The 22,831-nt window shown below is 45.3% G+C and overlaps 1 protein-coding gene across 1 annotated transcript in view; it reads right to left on the minus strand.

Annotated features, from left to right (window-relative positions):
• rtn4r (reticulon 4 receptor) overlaps nucleotides 1–20,828 on the minus strand; it is a 42,654-nt gene extending 21,826 nt beyond the window's left edge. Inside the window, exon 1 of the mRNA XM_047341400.1 lies at nucleotides 20,254–20,828. Within this exon, the coding sequence (XP_047197356.1) occupies nucleotides 20,254–20,275 (22 nt within the window). The 5' untranslated portion in view covers nucleotides 20,276–20,828. The remainder of the gene's footprint in view (nucleotides 1–20,253) is intronic.
• Between the last annotated feature and the right edge of the window lie 2,003 nt (nucleotides 20,829–22,831).

Consider the following 22,831-nt stretch of genomic DNA (forward strand, 5'->3'; position numbering starts at 1 on the left):
TCAGTATGACCAGAGGATCCTATATGTACAAGATAAGCACCTGCCCTTTATTACTTAAGCAGCCTATTAACTGGGTGTTGTACAATCTCCTTTTTGTGAAGGCTGCCCTCTGATACCGCCGGCAGAGCTCAGGAGTGAAAACGCAAAGCCATCACTTTATTGCACGGAAAGACAGACTTTATGGATTATAGTTTTTTTTTCTTCTTCTATATTTCTCCTAAAATGAATATCACAGGACAAAGCGGGGATAAGCAAACAACAGCAGGGAATCCGCTCGGACTTTTAAATGTCTTATCCGTCCTGTTTGCGTTTGAAATATTATTTTTTTGGGGGCATTTCCACGTGTGTTCATAGTCAAAGGGATTTATTTACGCGAGAAGGATTGATGTTCGCTGCAACCTGACCAGCTCCACGTTATTGGCAGCAGAAGGGAGCCAATAGTCCGAGTGCATGGGGGAAAAAAAGACTTAACATGAAGAGCAAGCATCAATGCTTAATGTTGTCACCTTCGCTAATTCCATTATTCAAACTCCAGTATTTCCTGCCCTGCCAATAGGATCTGGCACCGGCTGCCGACAGTGTGCCGCTCTTCAAGACTAATAACCACCAGCAGAACTTATCTGATGGGACCTTACACTTGAATCGACAGTTTGAAGATCAGGGCTCAGGTCGCCACTTAGAGTCTATTCCCCCAAAAGAGCTTATACTTCCCTGCGAGCAGCGAGACAAGACACACTCCCCAAAAACGCAGTCAATAAAGTATCTGCTCATCAGGAGAGCGTGACAGCCGGAGAGATGAGACCCCATCAATCATGTGGACTCCGATAAACACTCCGCAGCTCGGATAAAATAGGGAGCGCAGAGTGGCAGCTCTTTAAAAAGGCGCCGAGAAGCCAACTGGAGACCTTCTCCATCCTTCTTATTTGGAGACGGGTCAAGAGGTCATTATCCCTCAAGAACTTTTCAGGTTTTTCACTTCTGTGCCGAATGAGAACCACACGCTGTCTGAATTCCAAAATGAGCCTGCCGTCTTTTTTCGACTTCGTTTCATGAAGTCAAGCTGAATTTTTTCTGAGGCAATTTCCCTTTGCCCGTATACCTTCAGAAAAAGAAGAAAATCAAATGCTGTGTCGGTTTCTGACTTTAGAAAAAGGAAGAGATTAAAAGAGCCCTTTAAAGACACCTCCTCGCCCCCTCATCCCGAGGTGACTTCCACTTCCCCTCCCGCCTTTTCATTGTCACGTCCCATTTCTGCCATAACAAACTTTGCTGAAATGCAAAACGAGGTGTGTGATGAGCCCAAACCCGTTCTGGCACCGGGGCTCCCCAGGGCGGCTTCCGAACAGGCGAGGAACAGCAGCAGCAGCTGTTGTGTTCCGGCGACTGTTTACTGTGGATGTCACCCGAAATACGAACACGTGTCCGTGAGCCATGCTGCCTTTATGTTACTGGGGAATCGTGGAACTTGTTTTGAGGCACTTTGTTGGTGGTGTGAATGTGTTTAGACAGAAGTCCCACGCTGACTTCTGACCCACTTTCCCTCTCGGAGCCGTGTTTTGACATTGGCTGTCCAACATGGAACCCTGCAGTTACACGCTGCCATTTGGCATTTTGCGGCGGTCAAGTCCAATCTTTTCACATTACACATTCACATTCAAATATCATCGTTTTGTGCCGCGTTGTCTCCGGTTTAAAATACGCCAGAGGGTTTTCAGAGAAGGACAAAAGCTCACTTAATGTGAAATCTGGTGTTCACTCAGTGTGACTTCTTCTCGTCAGTCAAAAGTAAACTTTTCTCACCTGTGCTGCTCTTATTAATTAGTAGAGTTACATGCCACCATGATATATTCAGTCTGTGTGAAAACGGTGAAATAATGAATAATCTGTGGCTCTGAAGGAAAAATAAATCTGGTGTCGTCATGGTTGCATCATCAGGGTTCATTTAACTACTAATGTGACTTGTATATCTCAAAAACTGTTCATCTCATCAGCTTCACGCGTGGCAGGTGTATTGTTAAAGGTCGGAGGAAGTGCAGAGTCAAACGTTGAATAAACAGGTGACCAGCGCTATGCAGCGGTGGGTGGGACTCATCAAAGTAAGTGACATTGTCCATCGTGAAAACAGCGAGGAAAAGTGATTCTGCAGTTCAGGGTTCTGCGTACAGCTTCACTGAACTTTGAACTGACACAGGTGAGCAGCTTCAGGGTCCTGCAGCCTGAGTCCTGCAGCAGGTCTTCACTGGCTGACGCTCAATTACTGCAGGTCGCTTTTACAGTTTCAGACAAAAAACGGCATCCAGCCTCACCACAGACCAAACAAACAGGTTTAGAACGGGCACTGCAACAGTCATCAGCAACAAAAACAAACAGGATGATTCTAGCTTCACTTTTACAAGTATTTTCTCCTTTTCTTAGTATTATATTATTCTATATTTTTGACTGATGGGCTGAAGCTTTTGCAGGAAATTGTGATGATTTGAAGATCAAACTAATCTATTAAGAAGAAGAGAAAATAATTGCTAATATCCTTTCACCAAGACAAAAAATGAAGCAATTCATTCATTGGCTCAGTCGGACAAAGTTGCAAACTGGAAATGTCCATAATAATAATCCCTCAATGCACAGAGGAGTAACGTGTGCATGCAAACCTCGGTTTCAGCAGCAGGTCGAGGTTGAACCAGCTGGGCCACAGAAACGATGGATTTCTGACTGTCTGACTTCTTTTTCCAAGAACTCAGGACTTAACTTGGTGAGAGCCGCGTTATTAAAAAAGACAAGATTGACGGCCTGAGCTGCGTGAAATGAAAATTTTTCGTCTTTGCAGCATATCTCAACACATCACCAAGGCTGCGTCCAGCTGTGTGGGTCAGTGGAAACCCACCCACTTATCCATCTCTCCTCCCCCTCACGCTGAGAGCCTGTCGGCATCAGTCACTTTCATCTGTTTTCATCACCTTTTGCCAGACAGATCACCCGTCTCGCCACCTCCTCGGGTGTTCACCGCCACAATGTGCAGTTAGTGACACAGACTTCCCATTTATCTTCATAATTCCCTCGTTTCTAAGTCAATCAGCCCGGTCGATATGCTGTCGGTTATCACCCTCACTGTGCCATCAATACTTCCATGCATTCCACATACGTCCATCAGGTTAACATGGAGGTGAATGGAGTCGGACAGGAGTCATGGATTAACGGCACAGAATCAGTGTGTTGACTGACGAGCGCTCCCCCTCACAGGGAAACAGGCGTATTGTGTAGGAGGCGTTGTTACATGGAGATTGAGGATTCTAAAGTCGGGATAAAGACCCTTATGTAAAGTAGCGAGAGGGAGACAAGAACGCAGAGGACAGCATTAGTATGCACGCTTCCCCTCGCCTCCTCAGTCGTTCTCAGATCCTGGAGTTCTCCGCTGCAGTGGGATCTTCTGTTCCATCACCAGCCCTGCAACTTCATCCTCCAAGATCCTTTATTCCCCCGCTTTATCTTAAACACGCAACCACGACGACGGCGGCGGCTGAAATCTGCTCTCGAGAAGCTAAGGAAGATGTTGTGACACTCAATCTCTAACGCTGCTCCGGCTCCACCGAGGAGGAGGTGGTACGTGCGCTCCTGCCGAGGGGACACGGTTAAAATGTGTGACAAGTTTCGAGACACAAACACAGACGGCAAAGAAACTTTCAAAGCAGCGCAAGGCCGTCGAAATGTATACGGAGCTGGGGTGACACAAAGAAACAACAGACAACCCGTCTGTTGTTTATGTTGTGTGGTGGCAGTCAATCCAGAGTCTCTGCATTTCTCTGCTGATCTAAAAAAAAGAACTAAAAGAAGCCAGCCCTGACTTATATGGGCTTTATTTTAAAACTCTATTGGTATTCAGAACAAGCTGCACTTGGATTCTCTGAGTTTTAATTTCCACGTCGCATTTGGGAGCCGGCATCGACTCATCAGAGGATCATTTTTTATTTTTAAAAGAAAACAAACGGAGTTGGGGGAACAGCTGCAAGTCGTGAGTTTTTTGTTGTCGACGTGGAAAACATTCATTAAAGCGGTTACTCCGAGTGTTTGCGTACCGGTGAATTTGCATTGGCCACCTGGGAATCCTGCAAATTCACAAACCAGCTCTCTCTCCTGGTAAATATTGAGATTTAGTGTTATTAGTGTTATTAGGTTTTTTCTACCTGCTGTTACCAACGAACATTCAAATAATAATTTCTCTCAACAAGCAGGAAAATAACAATGCGGCTCAACGGGTTCCATTTCACGCTAATCTTATTCTAGCTGAACGTTAACAAACCTGACAGGACCATGATTGTATCGTTAAACCTGTAACTAATCTTTTATTTTATCTACAACCAGTTATAATTTACATGAGTCTATTAGAATTTGGGTTTTATTGAGGTATCACATGATTTGGATTGATCTAATAAAACGTGGCGAGTACCAGAATAGAAAAGCAGGTGCAGGGGATGAGAGAGATGTTGTTTTTCAAGCCGATCAGTGTCTTCCTCTTTTTTTTTTTTTATCCTCCTTCCATTGTGTTTCTGATATTTTAGGTTCACCTCAGTTGCGTCGCGTTTTAATTTGGGCTGGCATCCTTGAAATTAAAGCGAGATAAAAGGGAAACTGCCGCTATGTTAATATCTCTTTGAAGATGGAGTCAATCTGGCAACAGAATGCCTGGCCTCTTGTTTTCCTTTCCCTTCCTCCGTTATCCAGCCCGGTGGATAAGAGACGATATCTGCAGACTCAGCTCAGCAGCCGCTTACCTGAGGTGGAGCAGCTCTTAAAACCTTCTGCTTTCATCTTGCTCCTTGTGACAGAAACTAGGTTTTGTTTAGTCTGTATTTTTAAATCTACACCTGGACACTATGAATATTTATCCATGTAATTTCTGCTTATTCCCGTGTATGTCCCTGCAGAGGGAGACGCACTGCACCTGGCTGGACTTCACCACCACAGTGTATATGATATGAATGTGTGTGTTTATCAACGACAGGGGAAGAGAAACACGTTCTGCTCTCCTGGCTGTGGTCATCCACTGTTTCTGAAATAATGGCTGCACAGTAATAACGGCTACGTGTGCGCAGTCGCAGCCATTATGGAAGTCCTTCATGCATTTAACCTGCTTAATCCTCCATTAGAATTTCAGATAATGAAAATGTTATTAAGTACAAAACAACCTGGTACATTGCTGGCGCAAAACTCAGTTAATTGCCAGACACTTTTATGTAAATTCTGATGATGTAACCTATAATTTTTCCCCAGAGTTACCCTTGAGAGAAGCTCCAATGCGAGGCAGCGTTTCACCAAACAGTGTGATACAAATGAGTCTCCAGCTGCATCTTCATCTGCCAAACAGCCTTTCTCTTGACTTCTGCTAATGCATTAGAGTTTTTCAACCTTTCTCCGAGTTCTGCACTTATATCCAAACGTTTCCTTATCACCCAGGGTCTGTAAACAAAGTAAAAGTTATTAGAATTTGCATTCATGCAGGTGCTTAGAAGTCGATTCAGCACTTAAGTTAAACAATGGAGCTCTTCTCATGTAATATTAACACCAGCACATCTCCTGCACCTCTTGTTTCATTGCTGATATTATTTATCTTTTACTCAAAGAGAGTTCTTGATCACACCCGTCTCGGCGCGCCGCACCCTAGCCTCCATTTTGTCTCAGAACTGGCGAACGCGTCACGCTGCGACTTTAATACCAAGTTAATTACTATCATCTTGACCTGCCGGTAAAATGAGACCGGCTGCCGCTGCCGCTGCCGCACGTGCTTCTGTTATCTGTGCAAAAATGCATTAGCGTGTGCCCCCTGTAATGGCTTTAATTAGTCGTAAACGGAGCTGATTCTCCTGTTAAGTGGATGAGGATTCAATACTGTAATACAGTCCCAATATGCACGGCTATCTCATTGAGAAGGAGGTGCAGTGAGGGATGGTTTGCACAGCGGAGGCAGAGGGAGGGCTGCACACTCCCATTCAGTAATAAAGAAGGTATCACATATTCCAGAGCCACATCAGGCAGCACTCGCTCACCGCTCTGATATGAAAAGAACATAATTAGAGAGCTGCTGTACCGACGCAGGAATCTTTCCAGACGAGTTGTTTCAATGTCAGTTACGTAACGTTCAAGGAAAGTTTCCACTGGAGCGGATGAGACGTCAACAGGGTCTATTGTCTGCGGATGGAGGGGGAGTCGTCTTCCTGTCATAATAAAGTAAACATGTCCTTGGGATGAGTGGAAAGAAATATGGCTCCAGCAAAATTGGGGTTAAAAAAATAACAAAAGCGAAAAAACTACGCCTGTTTTCTGCAGCCTCACGAGAATAAAAGAGGATTCCCACACAAACACATTATTGCTGTTATTTCAGCTTTCGATGACAATGTTTGCCCAATAAACGCTTTTCCAATAATGATAATAAAAACCTTGCAGATTCAGTAAATGAGGCTGCTTTGAGGAAGGCCCATAAAGTCAATGTCAGTAAACCATATCTGCTTCCGTCCGCTCATCTGCAATAAAGTTTCCAGTCTCCAGTCGCTCCATTTGCTGAGTAATGCCGGGGCCGGGGCCGGCGGTGAGGTGCAGTGCTCTCACACTGGAGGCTGTTTATGGTTTCTAATGCACCATGCTATGGCTTTTTAAATAACAGGCCTCTGGATTATGACGTTGTCTGTAGATCGACTCCGTTGACGGGAAATACTGGGATACCGCAAGTGACCTCCTTGACTTTCCGAATGTTTACGTCTTAAGGGTTCCTAATGGAGCCGAGCTTGTACATTAAGTCCGGCTGCCCAGAAGATTTGCTCACGGATCGAAGTGAATTCTTTGAGAAGCAACAAACAGGAATCCCGATCAGTTTATCCTCTTCCCCCCCGAAGCTCCCGAATCAACCACCAGAACAGGAACTAAGAGGATCTATAAAAACTGCAGAGTGATATAACAGGGACTACTTGAAAACACAGATTACAAACTCCATCCATTCATTATCAGGACCACTTATTCTTCGATGGTCGGCTGGAGGGGGGGCGGGAGCTAATCCCAGCTGACGAGAGGTAAACCCTGGACAGGTCTCCAGCCCACTGTCACACCCATGGCCTCGACCTGCATGTCTGTGGACTGAGGCTACGTCCATTCAACGTTTTGTAGATGCCCAAATCAACAGGCATCAGCCTCGGCTAGAACAAAACATGGATAACCCATCACAACTGACCCTGTTGTCTTTGCTAACAGCTGTTTTTGCAGTTAAAATCTGCAATTTACAAATGTTACGACTGATTTCACGTGTAGGAAATGAACTATTATCTGAGGAATCTGTGACAATTCCCACATAGCAGGACATCCATGGACAAATTCGTTTTCAAGCATGTTGATGTCATCTGAGAGACCCAGGGAAGAGCCACACTGACACACGGGGGAGAACATGCAAACTCCACCCAGGCTGAACTGGGATTTGAACCAGGAACCTTCACGCTGTGAGGCCACAGAGCTATTTACAGATTACAAGCTCTGCAGAGAAAATCTAAAACCAAATTCACAACTTTTTCAAGGACAAAGATAAATATAGGAATAATTCTGTTGAGAATACTTGAGAATACTTGGAATACCTGACTTTTTTTAATGTTGAACCTTGAGAATAAGAGAAAAGCTGAATGAAAAACGTGAGGTCTTTGGATCACGCTTGGTAACCTGAGTAACAAGGACATTTTTTAATTATTTTTTTCTGGAAGGACACGTTTCTTTTCAGCTACAAGTGCTGGATTCTTTGAGCGCTGAGAATAAAATTCCCTTCACCTCTGTGTTTTTGTGAAGGACAAAGAACATCTCAGCAGCAAGAGATTCCAACCTGCACTGTAACTTTCATACCGATTTTTCTATTTATCTAAAGCAAGGACTTATATTCATACATTTGACATTGGGTTCGCGATCTCGATTGTGATCCCACCTTGAATTCTCTTATTATTTTCTGAAATGTATTCATCCGTGTTTTTATATTTAACAATCTTTGTGTTGTGATTCTATCTGCCGGTTCCAAAAATAGCCGTAATGTTGACATATGGATGTTTGAGGCCTTTTTCCCGAGCTCTTTACTCTCTATTTTTATATGTTTGATTGCTCTGTGGTGTAATTGATTTTAAAAGCAGCCACTGTGGAATATACACAGCAGCGTCTCTGATGAAGTAGTGTAATGTGGAAGATGACGATGTTTGCAGAAAGACATTTGATCACTGGAGCTGCATTTCCTTTCCTTCCTTCTGGTGTTAATTTATATGTGAGTGAAAACCCTGAAATGTAAGGTTGTTCCTGCATCAACTCACAGAGGGAAAACGTTTCTGTGTTCCCAGTGGTCAGATTCTTTAGGTGTGAAGAGTTTCTTGCTCTAATTTCTCCATCAGTCCAGAGCAGTCAACAACACACGAGAGAGAAACCACGGGAGGGTCGACGTCTTTAACTCGGAGGGGAAAGGTTTATCTCTCTCCTGAGTTAACAAAGGGAGACGGGAATGAAACATGTACTCGCCCCGACTGGAAATCAAGTCCACGTCTTTAACATTGTGCGAGTGGGCGAGCAGTGGGGGGTCCTATCAGCCAGTGTGTGTGTGTTTATGCTCATGTGTCGAGCTCAGACAAAAAATACCCTGCTCTCTCTCTCTCTCTCTTTCTCTCTCTCTCTCTCTCCCCCATCTCATATTTCACCGCCGTGTAATGTGCCGCCTATTCATGCGATGCCTTTTAAAGGCATGGTGGGAATCGCTTCACAGTCGGGCACGAAACTCAATATGCTAACGCCCTCCAAGGGAGCGACGGAGGGGGAGAAAACATAACCTGTCAATTACCTGCGGCAAAACCCACTGGAAGATTTATTGAAAAATTGCAAGAAATTTCCACTTGACAAAAGGGCTTAAAGATGCGATACAACACAGGCCGCCATTTGTTTGACTGATTACAAAATGATGTCGGTAGAATTAACCTCCTCAGACTCGATGGCATCAAGTGGAATTACACTGAGAAGCACATGAGGCTGTAGATTCTCTAATTACTTCCTGAGAGTCCCGGGTGGACTTTGACTAAATCCATACGTTTTAGTTTTGAAACAGCATTTTTTAAATTGAGAATTTCATTGGGATTCAGAATTCCCTTGTATTATCTAATACTTTTTATTTTCATTTTCAAAACTAAATGAACCTCCGTCCACACAAACGTTTTAGTCAAGTCATCAAGTCGTAACTGATAAACGTGTGAGATTGCGTCATTGTTTCCAAACGTCGCAGTTTTTGCTCGTCCGTACGACAACAGACCAAAAAATGGACGTAGACTTCAGATCTGGAAAGTGAAGCCAACGCAGATGTGCCTGAAGGCTGTATTCTCTTCAATGACCAGGAGAGGGCGACTCCAGTGGTTGTGTAAAGATGTCAGTTTCCTTAGAAGTTTATGTGAAAATGATCCTTAATTTATAACATCAGGAAACATGATTAGAGTTTATTGTCTCAATCTATAGTTTCAAGTCTTCTTCAACACAGCATGGTGTTCATTTTGTAAAATTATGGTCTGTTTAGGGTCAAATAGACGTTCAAGCAGAGTATGCATTGCGGGTGTGGATATCATATAATTGACAGCTTTGATTGACATCCAACGGCTGCAGGTGTAGGTGGGCAGTTCTCCAAATATGGCTACTTGTGGTTTTAAAAAAACAAGATGGCACTAGACAAACTCAAGGCCTCAAAACAGCAGCTCACAAATCAATGGGTGCCACTTGAACACCAGAGTTTGAAAATGAAATGGGCTCAGCATCTCTTTTAAGTGCTTGGAAACTCGTGTGGTCGGCAGGCGTAAACATAGCAGAAAAGAGGTTTGCAACTAAATTTAGCAGCGTGGATGTAGCCTTTGATTCAAAGGCTTGATCTGTCAACACTCATTTTCCCCAAATACTCGAGGGAGGGGTCTGCACTGTTGGTTGAGAGATGCAAAATGAGTAACTATGGCTTTAAAAAATCAAAAATCAACACGGATACACTCTGTAGCACACCTGGAAGGGACCACCGCCGCAGCCAGCTTCGTCCCGGTGGCGCCACACCTCCTCCCCCGTGGGTATCTGCCGGCTGAGGAGCTAAACGCAGCACAGCGGGACCATCGGGATTGGGATCAGACTGTTTCATTTCTCACACAGACATCATGGAGACCCCTCAGCGTAATTTGTTTACAGCTCAGAGATGGAGTGTTGGCAGCGCTCGTCTCCCTCGCTGGAATAATTGCTGTGATGATGGGCTTTGGTGGGAACACGTACAGGCATGTGAAAACAAGCACCGTTTCTGATCAGAGGTTGTGGAAACGGAGCCAAGTCGATGTGTCTGTGCGACGGCGACGTATCCAGAGTACGATCTTCACGCTCATCAGATGAGTTTGCGTTTTTTTTTTTTTTTTACACACGTCTTCCATCTACTCTAATGCGCTTAGAGCTGCACTGCAGGGTCTGAATTATCTTGCTTCGATCCTGCACAGTTCCCTCAAACAACCATGGGCGATATTTATCAAACGGATAAATTTCCATTCTGAGACTCTGTTGTTGTAACAAATCAGAAGAGGGGGAAAGAATGGCATCTATATTTTCTGCTTTTAACGGTAGAATCCGTACAGGAAGTGATGCTTGTTGTGATTCGAGCAGCATTGATGGGAATAAAAAAACAGGAGGTTGTTTTTTTACGACTGAGTATTAGGCTCATTTCAAGATACAAATATTCATAGATTTCCAGATAGAAGTCATAATATTACAAGAATAAAGACACAATTTGATGAGAAAAAAAGTCATGACATCAGAAGAAAAAAGTCGTTATTAGGAAGAAGGTCATAATATTTAGAGAATAAAGTTGTAATTTAATGAGAAATAATTCATTATATTGAGGAAGATGCTGATCCTCTGATAGTCCCACTTCAACATTGCCTAAAATTATTAGGCTATGTTATTACGACTTTACTCTATTCTAAAACATTTTTTCTGACAGTATCCCAACTTCTTCTAGATTACAACTTTACTTTTGTGATATAAAGACTTGTTTCCCCTGTGGGTGGCCCCTCAACGATTATTATACACTACAAACTGGAACTGACACTTCCAAAATCAAAATACAAAAATGAAGACGTCAAACCACCATAACTTTTAGTCTGAAATCTTAATCTTTGTATTTTTATTTCAAATTCAGCACAAAAAAACAACAACAACACACTGTACATTTTGTATAACCTACAAAGGTTCATGACCTGAGCTCTGGGTACGATTACGACCTCGGATGGTTTTCTGGTTCGTGGGATTTAAATCCACGGGCGACATATGGTCCAGCTGTCCATGTGAACCTCATCAGAGGAGGAAAATCCACGTCCGCTTGTCTCCCGCTGGCCACGACGAATCACCCTCCATCACCCCCCCGCTTCCCCTGAGCCAGCAGATTACAGATATCATTATAATGGACGTCCTGGCAGGCTAGCTGCGGTCACATTTAATTTGCCGTGGTCTGATATCTACACAAGATAATCAGCATTTACACCTGAGAGTGAAGACAGAGAGATGAGCGACAGTTTGTGTGTCTGTGTGTGTGTGTGTGTGAGAGTGAGTGAGAGAGACAGTAACAGAATTAGTGGCCGACACAATGCAAGGGGATCGAGAGAAAGTAAAAAGTGAAAGGAAGGATTGTAAAGAATCAGAGGGAATGTGCACGGACAAAAGAAGAGAAGCAGCGAAACACACTTGACAGATTTGCATTTTAATAAGAATAACCTACTTTGGGGCCCCTGAGATGACGGAGGCCTGATTCACACGGACGTTAACAACATCACGGAGAGAGAGAGAGAGAGAGAGCGCTGCCTTCTCCTTCATACTGTATTTTGCCCTGTTCAGTTACATGCAGATAAACAATAGTGTTGCTCTTTCAAAGTGCAGGTTGTAGGCCGCTCGTATTGTTGCAGACAAGTGGGATCGCCCATTGATTCCACTTTTTATGCTCGCGAGCGTCTGCAGAAAGTCTCACTTTGCTCCTGCAGCGGTGGCAGGATTATGCGTTTCCCCCGCTCGACAAATCGTTTTACTCCCGCCCGCAATCGAGGACATTGATTTGTGTATGAAAGGAAGTTATATCTGCCACCTGAAATTTGTGCGATTCTTGTATAAAAGCCAGCGGAAACGGTTTAGGTGTTATATATGTTTAGCACCTATGGAACGAGCCTTTCACATCTACAAGGGATCAATTTCCCACTGAGCCGGCGAGTGACGGCCGGTTTCCCTTTGAAGGAGCCCCCCCCCTCCCCTCCTGTACATATCTCAGCTGAACTGGCGCCCGTGCACTGAGAGAGAGACATACAGCTGTTGTGGATGTACTGCAACTTGTCTGAGAGGCTCAGTTCCTCCTCCATCTTTAATGGGAGTATGGCACAATGTAAAATTCAGGATTCTGTCTGTCTGCACTCATGAATACTTCTGATACGCTGCAGAAAACATCCATCTAATGACTAATATTGACTCAGATCCCACTTATTTTGCAGCCGTCACCTCCCGCCAAAGAAATCAGATAATTCCACTTGATGTTTTACATATTTAAAAAAAACTAAAACTCTGCTCGGAATAATATTTTGTCTGAGATGTTTCTTTTTCCTCAACAAATCTCCAATTAACTCATTAGATATTCTTAAAAATCACATCTGTTCCTGCTGGATAATAGATAGATTCCCACTTTGATGAGAAGGTATGTTCTCGGTGGACGTATGCCGGAGCTTTCAAGTTTCCACATCACGCTCGTGTAAGATCGTGATCGTCCTCCAAAAACCGTGAGTCACAACTTTAATGTGTGTGCGGAGACGACTCGAACAGATAAACGTCCCATCGCGCTGCACATCGAAGGTCGAAAATCCAAATGAACGAGGAAAAACTCCGACGACGTGATTTGTGTTGGGGACAATCCGTCAAATAAAACCTCCCTATATGGACTTTTATGTTTCTTTTTATTTCTTTTAACTACTTTATTGTTTAAGTAGATTTGAGGATGTGATACTGAAGAGTCCTGGTGCCGGAGAGATGGATAGATACAATAGCAATTCAGCTTTCTATCCATCTAATTTATGGTTTGTCTAGCCTCTCGTTCTGAGTGAGCCGCCCTCCCTGTCATTAAACGGGATCCTTACTCCATCATCTCAAGGTGCCTCTTTTCCTTTCACCCCCGCACTGTGGAGCTCTCCTTTGAAAGCTCGCTGAAATATGCACTGTGTGACTTCAGCCCACTGTATTTGTCCTTCACATGAAGAAAAAAACAACAATATAAGCAGCTATTTATGCAAGTCACAGAGTCCCTGTGAAGTGGTTCTTTAGAATGTGGCCATTAGTGGAAATAAATAATGAGAAGAGTATAGCATCCAACAATTCATACGGTATAGTAAAGGTGCCCCCACCACCACCCACCACCACCCAACCCCCACCCACCCCCACCCCCTAGTGGCTTAAGAGCCTCCGTGATGTGTTGCCAGGGTTTTGACGCAGCATCAAAAACACCGACTCCCATCTGTCGAGTTTGCAAACTAATCAGGCAGACTCACACAGGATGATCAGAAGAATTGGTGGGGAGTCCATTTTGCATCACTAACGCTAATGAGATCAACATGGCTAAAAATACCAGAGAATATTTATCCATCCATGGGGGGAAGCAAAACAAAATAAATAAAAAATCTGAGCTTCCTCCTCAGGAAATCCTCCCTCCTAAAAAAAAAAAAAACTCAGATGAACATTTCACAGGCCTGCAGTTAGAAGCAGATGAGTGTATCTATCTATCTATTTATCGGTTATCTGCAAACTCCTGGTAACAACGTGATCGATGACGCGTCCGTGCTCACGTCTCGGATCGGTCGGTCACTTTATCCACCTGAGTGGCCCTGCAGCCGGCAGAGGAGAGGAGCGGCGAGCGGGGGGCCCTGACTTATAAGGACGACAACGACTCCATCCATGCGTCTAATTTAAGAGCGGCTTCTGCTCTGTCTAATTAATAATTTACTGGGCCATCAGTCAACCTCCCCATTGTGGTATAATCAGCGTCTTCATCGCTCAGGCACAACCGGCGCACACACTCTCACGTCTGCGGTGGGATTAGAGCGAGCATGCAACTTTCATGGGCGCACAGCCGGAGGAGAGGGGGCGCACGGCGAGTTTCCGGATTGAGAGGCGACACTGTGGTGGAGTGAGATGAGCCATGTTTTTGTTTTTTTTGGGGACAAATTAGCCGGCTCTGTTTGTGCATGCAGCCGTATAATGTTATTGCCGTGTCACAGGAATCAACAGATGAATATTCACCTCCCCTGGGGGGGGGGCATCCGGGCTGGCTCAGCCGGTCGGTGTGTGTGTGTCACGACTCTGGTGTGAACGCAGCCCCGATGGAAGGGGTTGGGCATCCGCTTGCTCTGCTGTGGCATGTGTGGGCATCAAGATTATGATACGGTGACAGGGGATTTGGGTAAAAAAAGACATGAATAAATCCCCCCCCCGATAAAGACTCCACCCACTTCACTGCCCGAACGTTGCGTAACGCCAATTCATCCGGCCCCGCCTCCTCTCCCACGCCCTCCTTAAGAACCAACTGTTACTGACATCTTATATCCTTCTTTAAGAGGACAGGAGGGCAGGGAGGGCGGTGGTTCTCGTCTTCAGTGTGATTCTGCTCGTTGTCCCTCCAAAATATTCTGACAGTACAATAATAACCCACAAAGAGGATTAAAGACTGGTAATCTGGGGGAATGGTGTATTCCATTTTTGCTTCTTTCTCTATTTTTCTTTCTCCCCCCCTTAGCTTCCTCTGTATAAACAAATAGAATTTTACCCGTTTATCCACTTAGTCCCTCTGTCTTGCTGATTAGCAGCGAAGGGCTGGGAGACTGGGATAACCTACAGCGGATGGTTCCAAGGATATCTGAGGCCAGCATGCCTCTGTGGGTATCAGTGGGGATCTCTGTGTGTGTGTGTGTGTGTGTGTGTGTGTGTGTGTGTGTGTGTGTGTGTGTGTGTGTGTGTGTGTGTGTGTGTGTGTGTGTGTGTGTGTGTGTGTGTGGGGGCACGGATGTCTTTGCATGCACCGTATAAACAAATGCAGTTGCTGCTGGAGGGGCGCGGCCAATTAAAAGAAGCCCCCGAAGGAGCGCGCTCATCAGGATGCAGAGAACAGAGCAGATCCACTCTCAGATAGCCTGCTGCAGTCTGTCACTGTAACTAAGGCATTAACACCAGCTCAGCTCTGTGCCATAAAGTACTGACATCTTCATGCTTTAGACTTTGAGCAGTCAATCAGCTCGCAGCAGAACACGACATGACACACACACACACACACACAACACACACACACACACTATCTATCTGATCCACTGTAACAAACACTTATTCCAAGCAGCATTACAGAATAACATTCCATTCAAATTACAAACCAAAGTCCATAAAATGGCTCATAAAACTGTAATAAAATGTAAACCACTGTGTTATTTTGCATTGATAATGTACAGTGTAACTAAGCTGCCATGCACAAACCCAATAAGTATCAGTCCTCCAGTTGTGCACAACACTGTGGATCCATTTCCGAGGATTGAAAGTCTCTTTTTGCTAAGTTTTAAACACTGTTATCGAAGAGTTACTATCTGTTGCTAAGAAGCTTTGATTATCAATCTGAGCGTACACGTAAACGTGTAATTGGATGGGGGATGTCATTGACTTGCGAGATAAACAAACAGATTCTGCTGTTAGGGAACAGGAAATTCAGTGTCGTGCAGATAACACAGAGACAAGTGGAGCCGAGGCTGAGAGGCTGAAGTGCACCGAGCCACCGACAGTGTTTACCCACAAGGATGATGCTGATGTGCAGCAGTTCACAGCTGAGTGTGTTCACCTCCATGTGACGTGTTCTCAGGTCGCATTCAAACCGTGTAGAAGACAAACCACAACTTCATCACAGCTGGGAAATAACCCCCAATCACCCTGTGACCCTCATCGACCTCTAATGGCAGAGGTGAGACATGTCACAAGCAGGTAAATGCTCTGTATTTATATATAGTTTGTTTTTAGTCTTGATGACTACTCAAGGTTTTGCCATTTACCCATTCACACACACATTCATACACTGCTGTCACAGCCGTCAGGGTCAATGGGGGATCCAGTATCTTGCCCAAGGACACTAAGGCATGCGGAATGGAGGAGACGGGGATCGAACCGTCAGCTTAGAGGTCGACCTGCTCTATCTCCTGAGCCACAGCCTCCTCCAAGTCTTACGTCGAAACCTTCAAGTTAAGGTTGTGAGTGAGGATCAAGCAGGGAAGTTATTCAATATGCTGATGATTGACACCTGTTCATGAATAAATGAGGATTTTCAACATGTTTTCAAACTTTTTCACGCATTATTGATGTCAAATTTTGTGGTAAACATTAAGCAGCCAATGTGTTTGTGAGACAAATAGTCACAATGTTCACGATTACTATAATGATCATTATTTTGATTATTATTAGGCCATTCCATAGCATATATCTTATACTGTTATTAATCACTACCTCTAGCATTGCTGCTGTTTTCACAAGAGACTCTCTGTTCTTACTAATCCCACAGTTGCTTGCATGCTATTCAGATCTGCTAGTTACTTAAGCTTAGCAGCTTTGCTCTCTCACTCTCTCTCCCTGTCACTCTCCTCTGCTAACTCGCCCTCCTTTAGCAATAATTCTAGCCTACGTGTAAAAGATGTAACATTGGAGGCAGGGCTCAGTGAATTAGAGGCTCGACTCTGCACTATTGGAAACTATGTGCAGCCAATAGCTTTGTCAAAAAGACACATTCACACTGAGGTGTCATGTCCCTGGAGGCTGGGGACATGTCCCCACCACTTCTAGAAATGGACGGTTTAGTCTTCATATCTTTTTTAAATTCAGTGAATATTGCAAATTTACAATAACAAATGCCGGGTTCAGTTGAATTCATTAACAGTCCATTTTGAGTACGGTGGCCTTGTGGGGGACCTGCGTGGGTTTAGTTAATTCAGTCCTTGTCGAGTGTGTGAGCAAACAGCACCTGCTTGTTACTGCTGCTACCCAGAGTTACACACATGCTACAGGTATGTTAGTCCGTGTTTAAGTGTCCAGATGAGCTCAGGTTGCAGTATTGTGTTAGAAAGCTGTGTCCTGTGATTCCTCCTTCTGATATAAAAGCCAATACTGCATCTCTGCTACTCAAAAGCAGAACAAAACGTGACTTCTCAATATCTAGAAACACACGATGCCTCACGTCAAGCAGAAAGTCGTGAATACCAAGTTAAAGTCGACTCGAGTATTTCATCAACTTTAGTCACGGAACTCTAAAGTCCTTCAATTTGAGACTTGAGCCAAACGACTTGACTCGAGTCCCCAGCCTCTGTGCTGGTGACCAGAAGGAATGGCGAGAACATTAGCGGGATTTATTACGTCCTCTCCTTGGAGCGCCAAAGGTAATGAGGCTTATTAGTCTTCATAGTTGAAAGGTCTTGCTCATACATCCTCGATTGTTAAAGACTTGAATAAATGAGACCAGAGGGACTGGGAGGGTCTTGGAATTCAGGCCGAGAACCAGAAATCTGTTTGCCTGCTGAAGTGATTAGTGAGTATTGATCGAGAATGTTCCCAGCTACAGATGATAGTCATTTAAATAAAAGGGGGAATTTAGAAATTTTACATTCAAGTTGTGCTTCTTATTCAAATCACCATCTTCAGCCAATTAAGATGAAACGAACCTCAACTGGAGATCACAAGAATGAAAACTAATTTCCTCACTGGCTGAATTTCAGGAGCTGCTAATTCATTTTTCTTCACATCTCCGGAGCTCCCATGCAGTTTCCATGCTGGCGAGATGAAAGACGCTGAGGGGAAGACGCGTGGTGGCGAGTCAGATGCATGGCAGGCGCGAAAAGTTGCATAACCTTCGCACTCCTGAATTTTACATGCGATCTTTCTTCCTTTCTCAACGTCTCCATTTTCCCTTCACTGCCTCTCCTTTGCCCAGACCTCCACATACACACTCACAGAACCACCACACGCACGTTATCCCTCACACACGCTGTGCACCCATACAAACACACAGATGGATCAATTTCACCACGATGCATCAGTAATTCTGCCATTGTTATCATCTAACTGCATGCCAACTTTATATTCATGGCTTTACATGTTCTGAACACTTATCTCACGTCTTCAGATGCTGCATCTTGTGCCCTATTTTTTTTAAATGGGGCAGAGTTCTTTGGCAAAACAATGACCAAGTTAACTAATTGACGAAAAAAGAAAACCCGCCCTCATTATGTAGTGGTTTAAAACAGCCGAGGAGAAAGCTTTCAGTTCCACCATAATGGTTTTATCCATTCATTTGGGCTTTATTGGCTTTGCTTGGCAGCAGACGGGGAGCAACAGCCCCTCTGAGCAACAGCCTTCCCACAGAGGCATTTGATCATATGCTGACTGGCTGAAAAACAGTGTAAATTAAAGTCCCACCTCTCTCTGACACTTTAAACACAAGACACGACAGGCCATATTTTCTCCCGCCAAATCAGGAGCCTGAGATATGGATACCAATTATAATTGCAACAGGAAAAAAAAAAAGAATCAGACATACTGTAGGTGTAAGTCAGGGGCTCGGTGCTAAATCACACCAGCAGTCGGATGATGAAAACCTTCCTGTAGGGTCTGTGGGACCCACAGCCTTTCTGTGCCAATGGAGGGGTGTGCACTTGGATTTGCATCACCACCTGACATATCAAAGAGAATGCACAAGTGGATGTGCCTCTTCGCATTTCACAACTAGGCAAACTCAAAGTTACTCGGCAGGCCCGTAATCTGGAACTGGTTGACCATAATCCCACGGTTTTAGTAATGAACAATGTGAGGAAGAGGGAGTGTGCACAGCGTGTTGCGTAAGGACTGTGTGTGTGTGTGTGTGTGTGTGTGTGTGTGTGTGTGTGTGTGTGTGTGTGTGTGTGTGTGTGTGTGTGTGTGTGTGCGCGCATTTTGTTGGCTCTTAGGGACCTTTTCCAGTGAAGGCGCTGACCTTGTCTGGAGCAATAGTCCTCATAGGGACTAATGAGGCAAAGCGTCATTTGTGAGACGGACACTGGTTTAGGTCAGGGGTTGAGTTAAGAATTGAACTGTCCACTGGAAGACATTGTCCTAACAAGGATAGCTGTGCAAATGTGTGTGTGTGTGTGTTGTGAGGCAGTGCGTGCAGGGGTGGGGCTGGAGGGTGGAGATGAAGGTTTTCCACCAACTCCTGATGGAACAAATTGGATGCTGCGCACATGCACTTATCTCATCACGGTGCATGGGTTTTTCCAAACAACACACGCCACATATCACTGTTCTCTGCCCCCCCCCCGCACTGCATTAGACACGGTAACACAACCAGGCCTGCAGGAACACACGCGCTGACACGCCAGGTGCTTCTTCCTCCCCTGCCCTCGCATGCGCACATAGCCTGAAGCAGCCACTGCTGCCAAGAAATGAAGTTCTTAGCCATTTCCGGCGGGGGATGAAGACGAGCCTGTGATTATGAGAGAATCAGGTCCGGTCGGTGGAAGCTGGAGAGGCCCGGCTTCCTCTCACGCACCCTGAGTGGGACGATGCCACAAACAACAACAATTATGAGCCAAGAAGCTGGTTGGTTATTACTGAGCCGCCAAGCGCACCATCTGCAGACTTCTTCAAAAAAAGCTCAGGCTGCAGCTTCCACGGGGGCTGGAGCGGATACCCCGGGTTAAGTTGCTATATCACGCACAGCATATTGACCACCACTGTCGCGCACGGGCACGCGCATGGCACAAGAGGAGGGAGGAGGAGGGAGGAGGGAGGAGGAGGAGGAGGGAATAAAGGGACGCGCACAAAATCTGCCCTGAATTATGACTCAATTAAGAGCCACTGAGTCAAGGTCGTTTACAGCCGCAACATCCATAACTGGCATCGACTGAGCTTGTTAGTCCGCAGCAAAAAAACACAAGGTTCACTTGTTACTGTGCAGATTAGGTGTGTGTGTGTTTTTTTCATATTGCGCACATTCTCAGTGATGCACCAGTTCAGCCAAACCCTGGAGGAGCAGGAGAGTAACTCCAATTAGGACATGTGATTTATCTCCTGCTGCCCGATGTGGGCTTCATCAGTGCGCATTAACCCAGCGGATTTATCCTGTCTGCTTCAAACTTTACAGAAAGGTGAACCTATTGTCCAATGTGCAGCGGTACTCACCATCAATGATAACGGTCTTCATGATTTAGATGGGGGTGAAAATCCAGAAGCTGTAAAATCCAAGGCGACTGAATCCCAGCGTGTGCGCAGAGACAGAAAGGGTATCCGACGTTTATTGCAATGTTGTGGGTGATTGCAAATCCAGTGCACGGTGGGAGACGGACAGGCTCAAGCACCCCGGCACCCTTCAAACTTTACCCGTAGGTCTTCCCGAGTGGGGAGACGCGGCTCCGGCTGCACCCGAGCTCAGTCATTTGGGCGAGGGGTTCAGGAACAGGATAGTCAGCAATAAACATCCAAATTGGGATCGCACCAGTCGACACCTCCCCAAAAAAAATATAGGACGCGCAAACAGCTCCCGGAGAAGGAGAGCTCGAAGTGTGGAGAGCAGGAGAAGTGGAGAATCAGCGGCGCAGGCGAAGACGCACAATTTGATTCATCTTTTCAAGTCGCAGCAGCAAATCCAGTCCGATCACTTGCCCCGTTGTATATTTCCCAAGTACACAGAGAAAAGTGTTCGGTGGATGCGCACTAGTGCGCGTTAGTGTGCGTTTACCACAGGGAGGTGGGAAAGGGAGGGCGGGGCAGCGAGGTGAGCGAGGGAGAGAGAGAGAGAGGGGGAGAGAGAGGGAGGGAGAGAGAGAGAGAGAGAGAGGGAGAGAGAGAGGGAGAGACAGAGATAGAGAGAGAATTCAAAGATGAATGTTTTATTGATCTGTATCACGCTGCAAAAAATATTTCTTTTAACTCTCAAAGTGGAATTTGAAATCGTCCCAGTCGAAGCAGATGTGATTAATTGATTTGCTCTGCCTGGTTTCAGATACCTGCTGTTGTTTCCAGACGATCCCTGACGCGGGTGAACACACACACACATCTTGGAAGATGCGCAGTTTTTACATAACTGATGGACTTTCGGGATTTGGAGGGATGGAGCAGAGACTGGGTGATTCATCCACTCAGACATTTCTTGCAGCGCAGGGGCTGCACTCCAATGAATGTTTTATGTGCACGGGGTGGTGGGTTGATGGTGGTGGTGATGGTGGGTGGGTGGGAAGGTGACGTGAGGCGAATCTATTTGGATCGGACACGGCCAGGCACGCACATGCATACAACCCCCCCACCCTCCAAAAAAAGAAAGGCGAGCAGCCAGGCCTGCTGGTGGGATCCGCGCTTCCTCCCGGGGAGTGGACGATTTGGCTGCTCCGATGTGCAAGGAGGAGTTGTTAAAAACCGACAGAGAGAAAACAAACAAACACACACACACACACACACACACACACACACACACACACACACACACACACACACACACACACACACACGCACACACACACCACACACACGCACACACGCCTCTGCTTGGTTATTAAACTGACAGAATAACCTGGGACCTGAGACTGTTACTAAAAGGTTCTCATGGTGTCAGCTGGTAAAATATTTTCTAATTTCCTCACTATAAATTATTGGGATTATCTTAAAATAACTTTTTTATATTATTTATGTTATTGATGTATTTTGTCCACATGAGAAATCAAAGTGCCTGCGAGCACAGCGTGTTCTCCAACATAACACATTCTTTTTAAAATGCATTTGACAGTGTTAACAGTTGCTGATCGGACCACTGAGCAGTAAGAACACACTGTGGTGATGTGGGCATCGAACCCACCGCAGATGTGCTGGTTCTGCTGAAGCTGACTGGGTTCACAGCAGCGTGGTTTTATCTTTAGGTACCACACGCCCCCTACCGGTGAACACGGACGCCATTCAGCACCATGGACAGAGACGCCTCGTGTATAAGATGATTCCCTGAGAGACAAGAAGAAATCACACTGTGTGTTTCTGCTGGAGATAAATCTTTGACTTTATTACATCCCCTATAAGGAGACCTGGTATATTTCCATCTGCTGGCCTGCACATCCATAATGAAATGTGGGAAAGTTTCCAGATCACACAGTAAATCTTTCACAATAGGAATAGAAGCAGCTTCCTCTTCCAGCTTGTGTATTGGGGGGGCCCACTGGCACAGGATCAAATGCGTGCGTTAATTAAATTACAGTACATTCACTGATGACAGAAGGGAACAAGAAGACAAGAGATTATCACCGGGAGCAGGTGAATGTATAAACCACAGCCAGGTGGGTGGTGTAGCTGAGTGCAGTGGAGGTATGTGCAGCAGGCTAATCCCGAGCTTACAACTACCACCAGTACAGAATCACATAATCAGAATATGTCGGTGAGCCACTCGGCTTTTATACGCGCACGGTGGAGACCGGCCGGCGGGGCCAGATGGCCGGTGGAGGCACGGTCCAAAGCCGCCGCAGCAACCCGCCGAGAACGAGGTCACCCCAGGAGAAAAGGAAATGCTGTCACCTTTCGCAGTACAGTCTCTGTCTGTCGTGTTTTATCTGACCGTATCACACATGTGTTGATCCTGTGGTTGGCTTTGTGTGGTGTTTTGAACGTGTGTGACCTGGAGTGCACTGAAACGGGCAAAGCAACATTCTACTAGTGCTGTATTCTGGTCCTTTCAACAGTTATCACCTCTATTAACAAGGATGGATGGCAACAGACAGCACAT

This window comes from Hippoglossus stenolepis, chromosome 9 (assembly GCF_022539355.2).
Source record: "Hippoglossus stenolepis isolate QCI-W04-F060 chromosome 9, HSTE1.2, whole genome shotgun sequence".
Taxonomy (NCBI): domain Eukaryota; kingdom Metazoa; phylum Chordata; class Actinopteri; order Pleuronectiformes; family Pleuronectidae; genus Hippoglossus; species Hippoglossus stenolepis.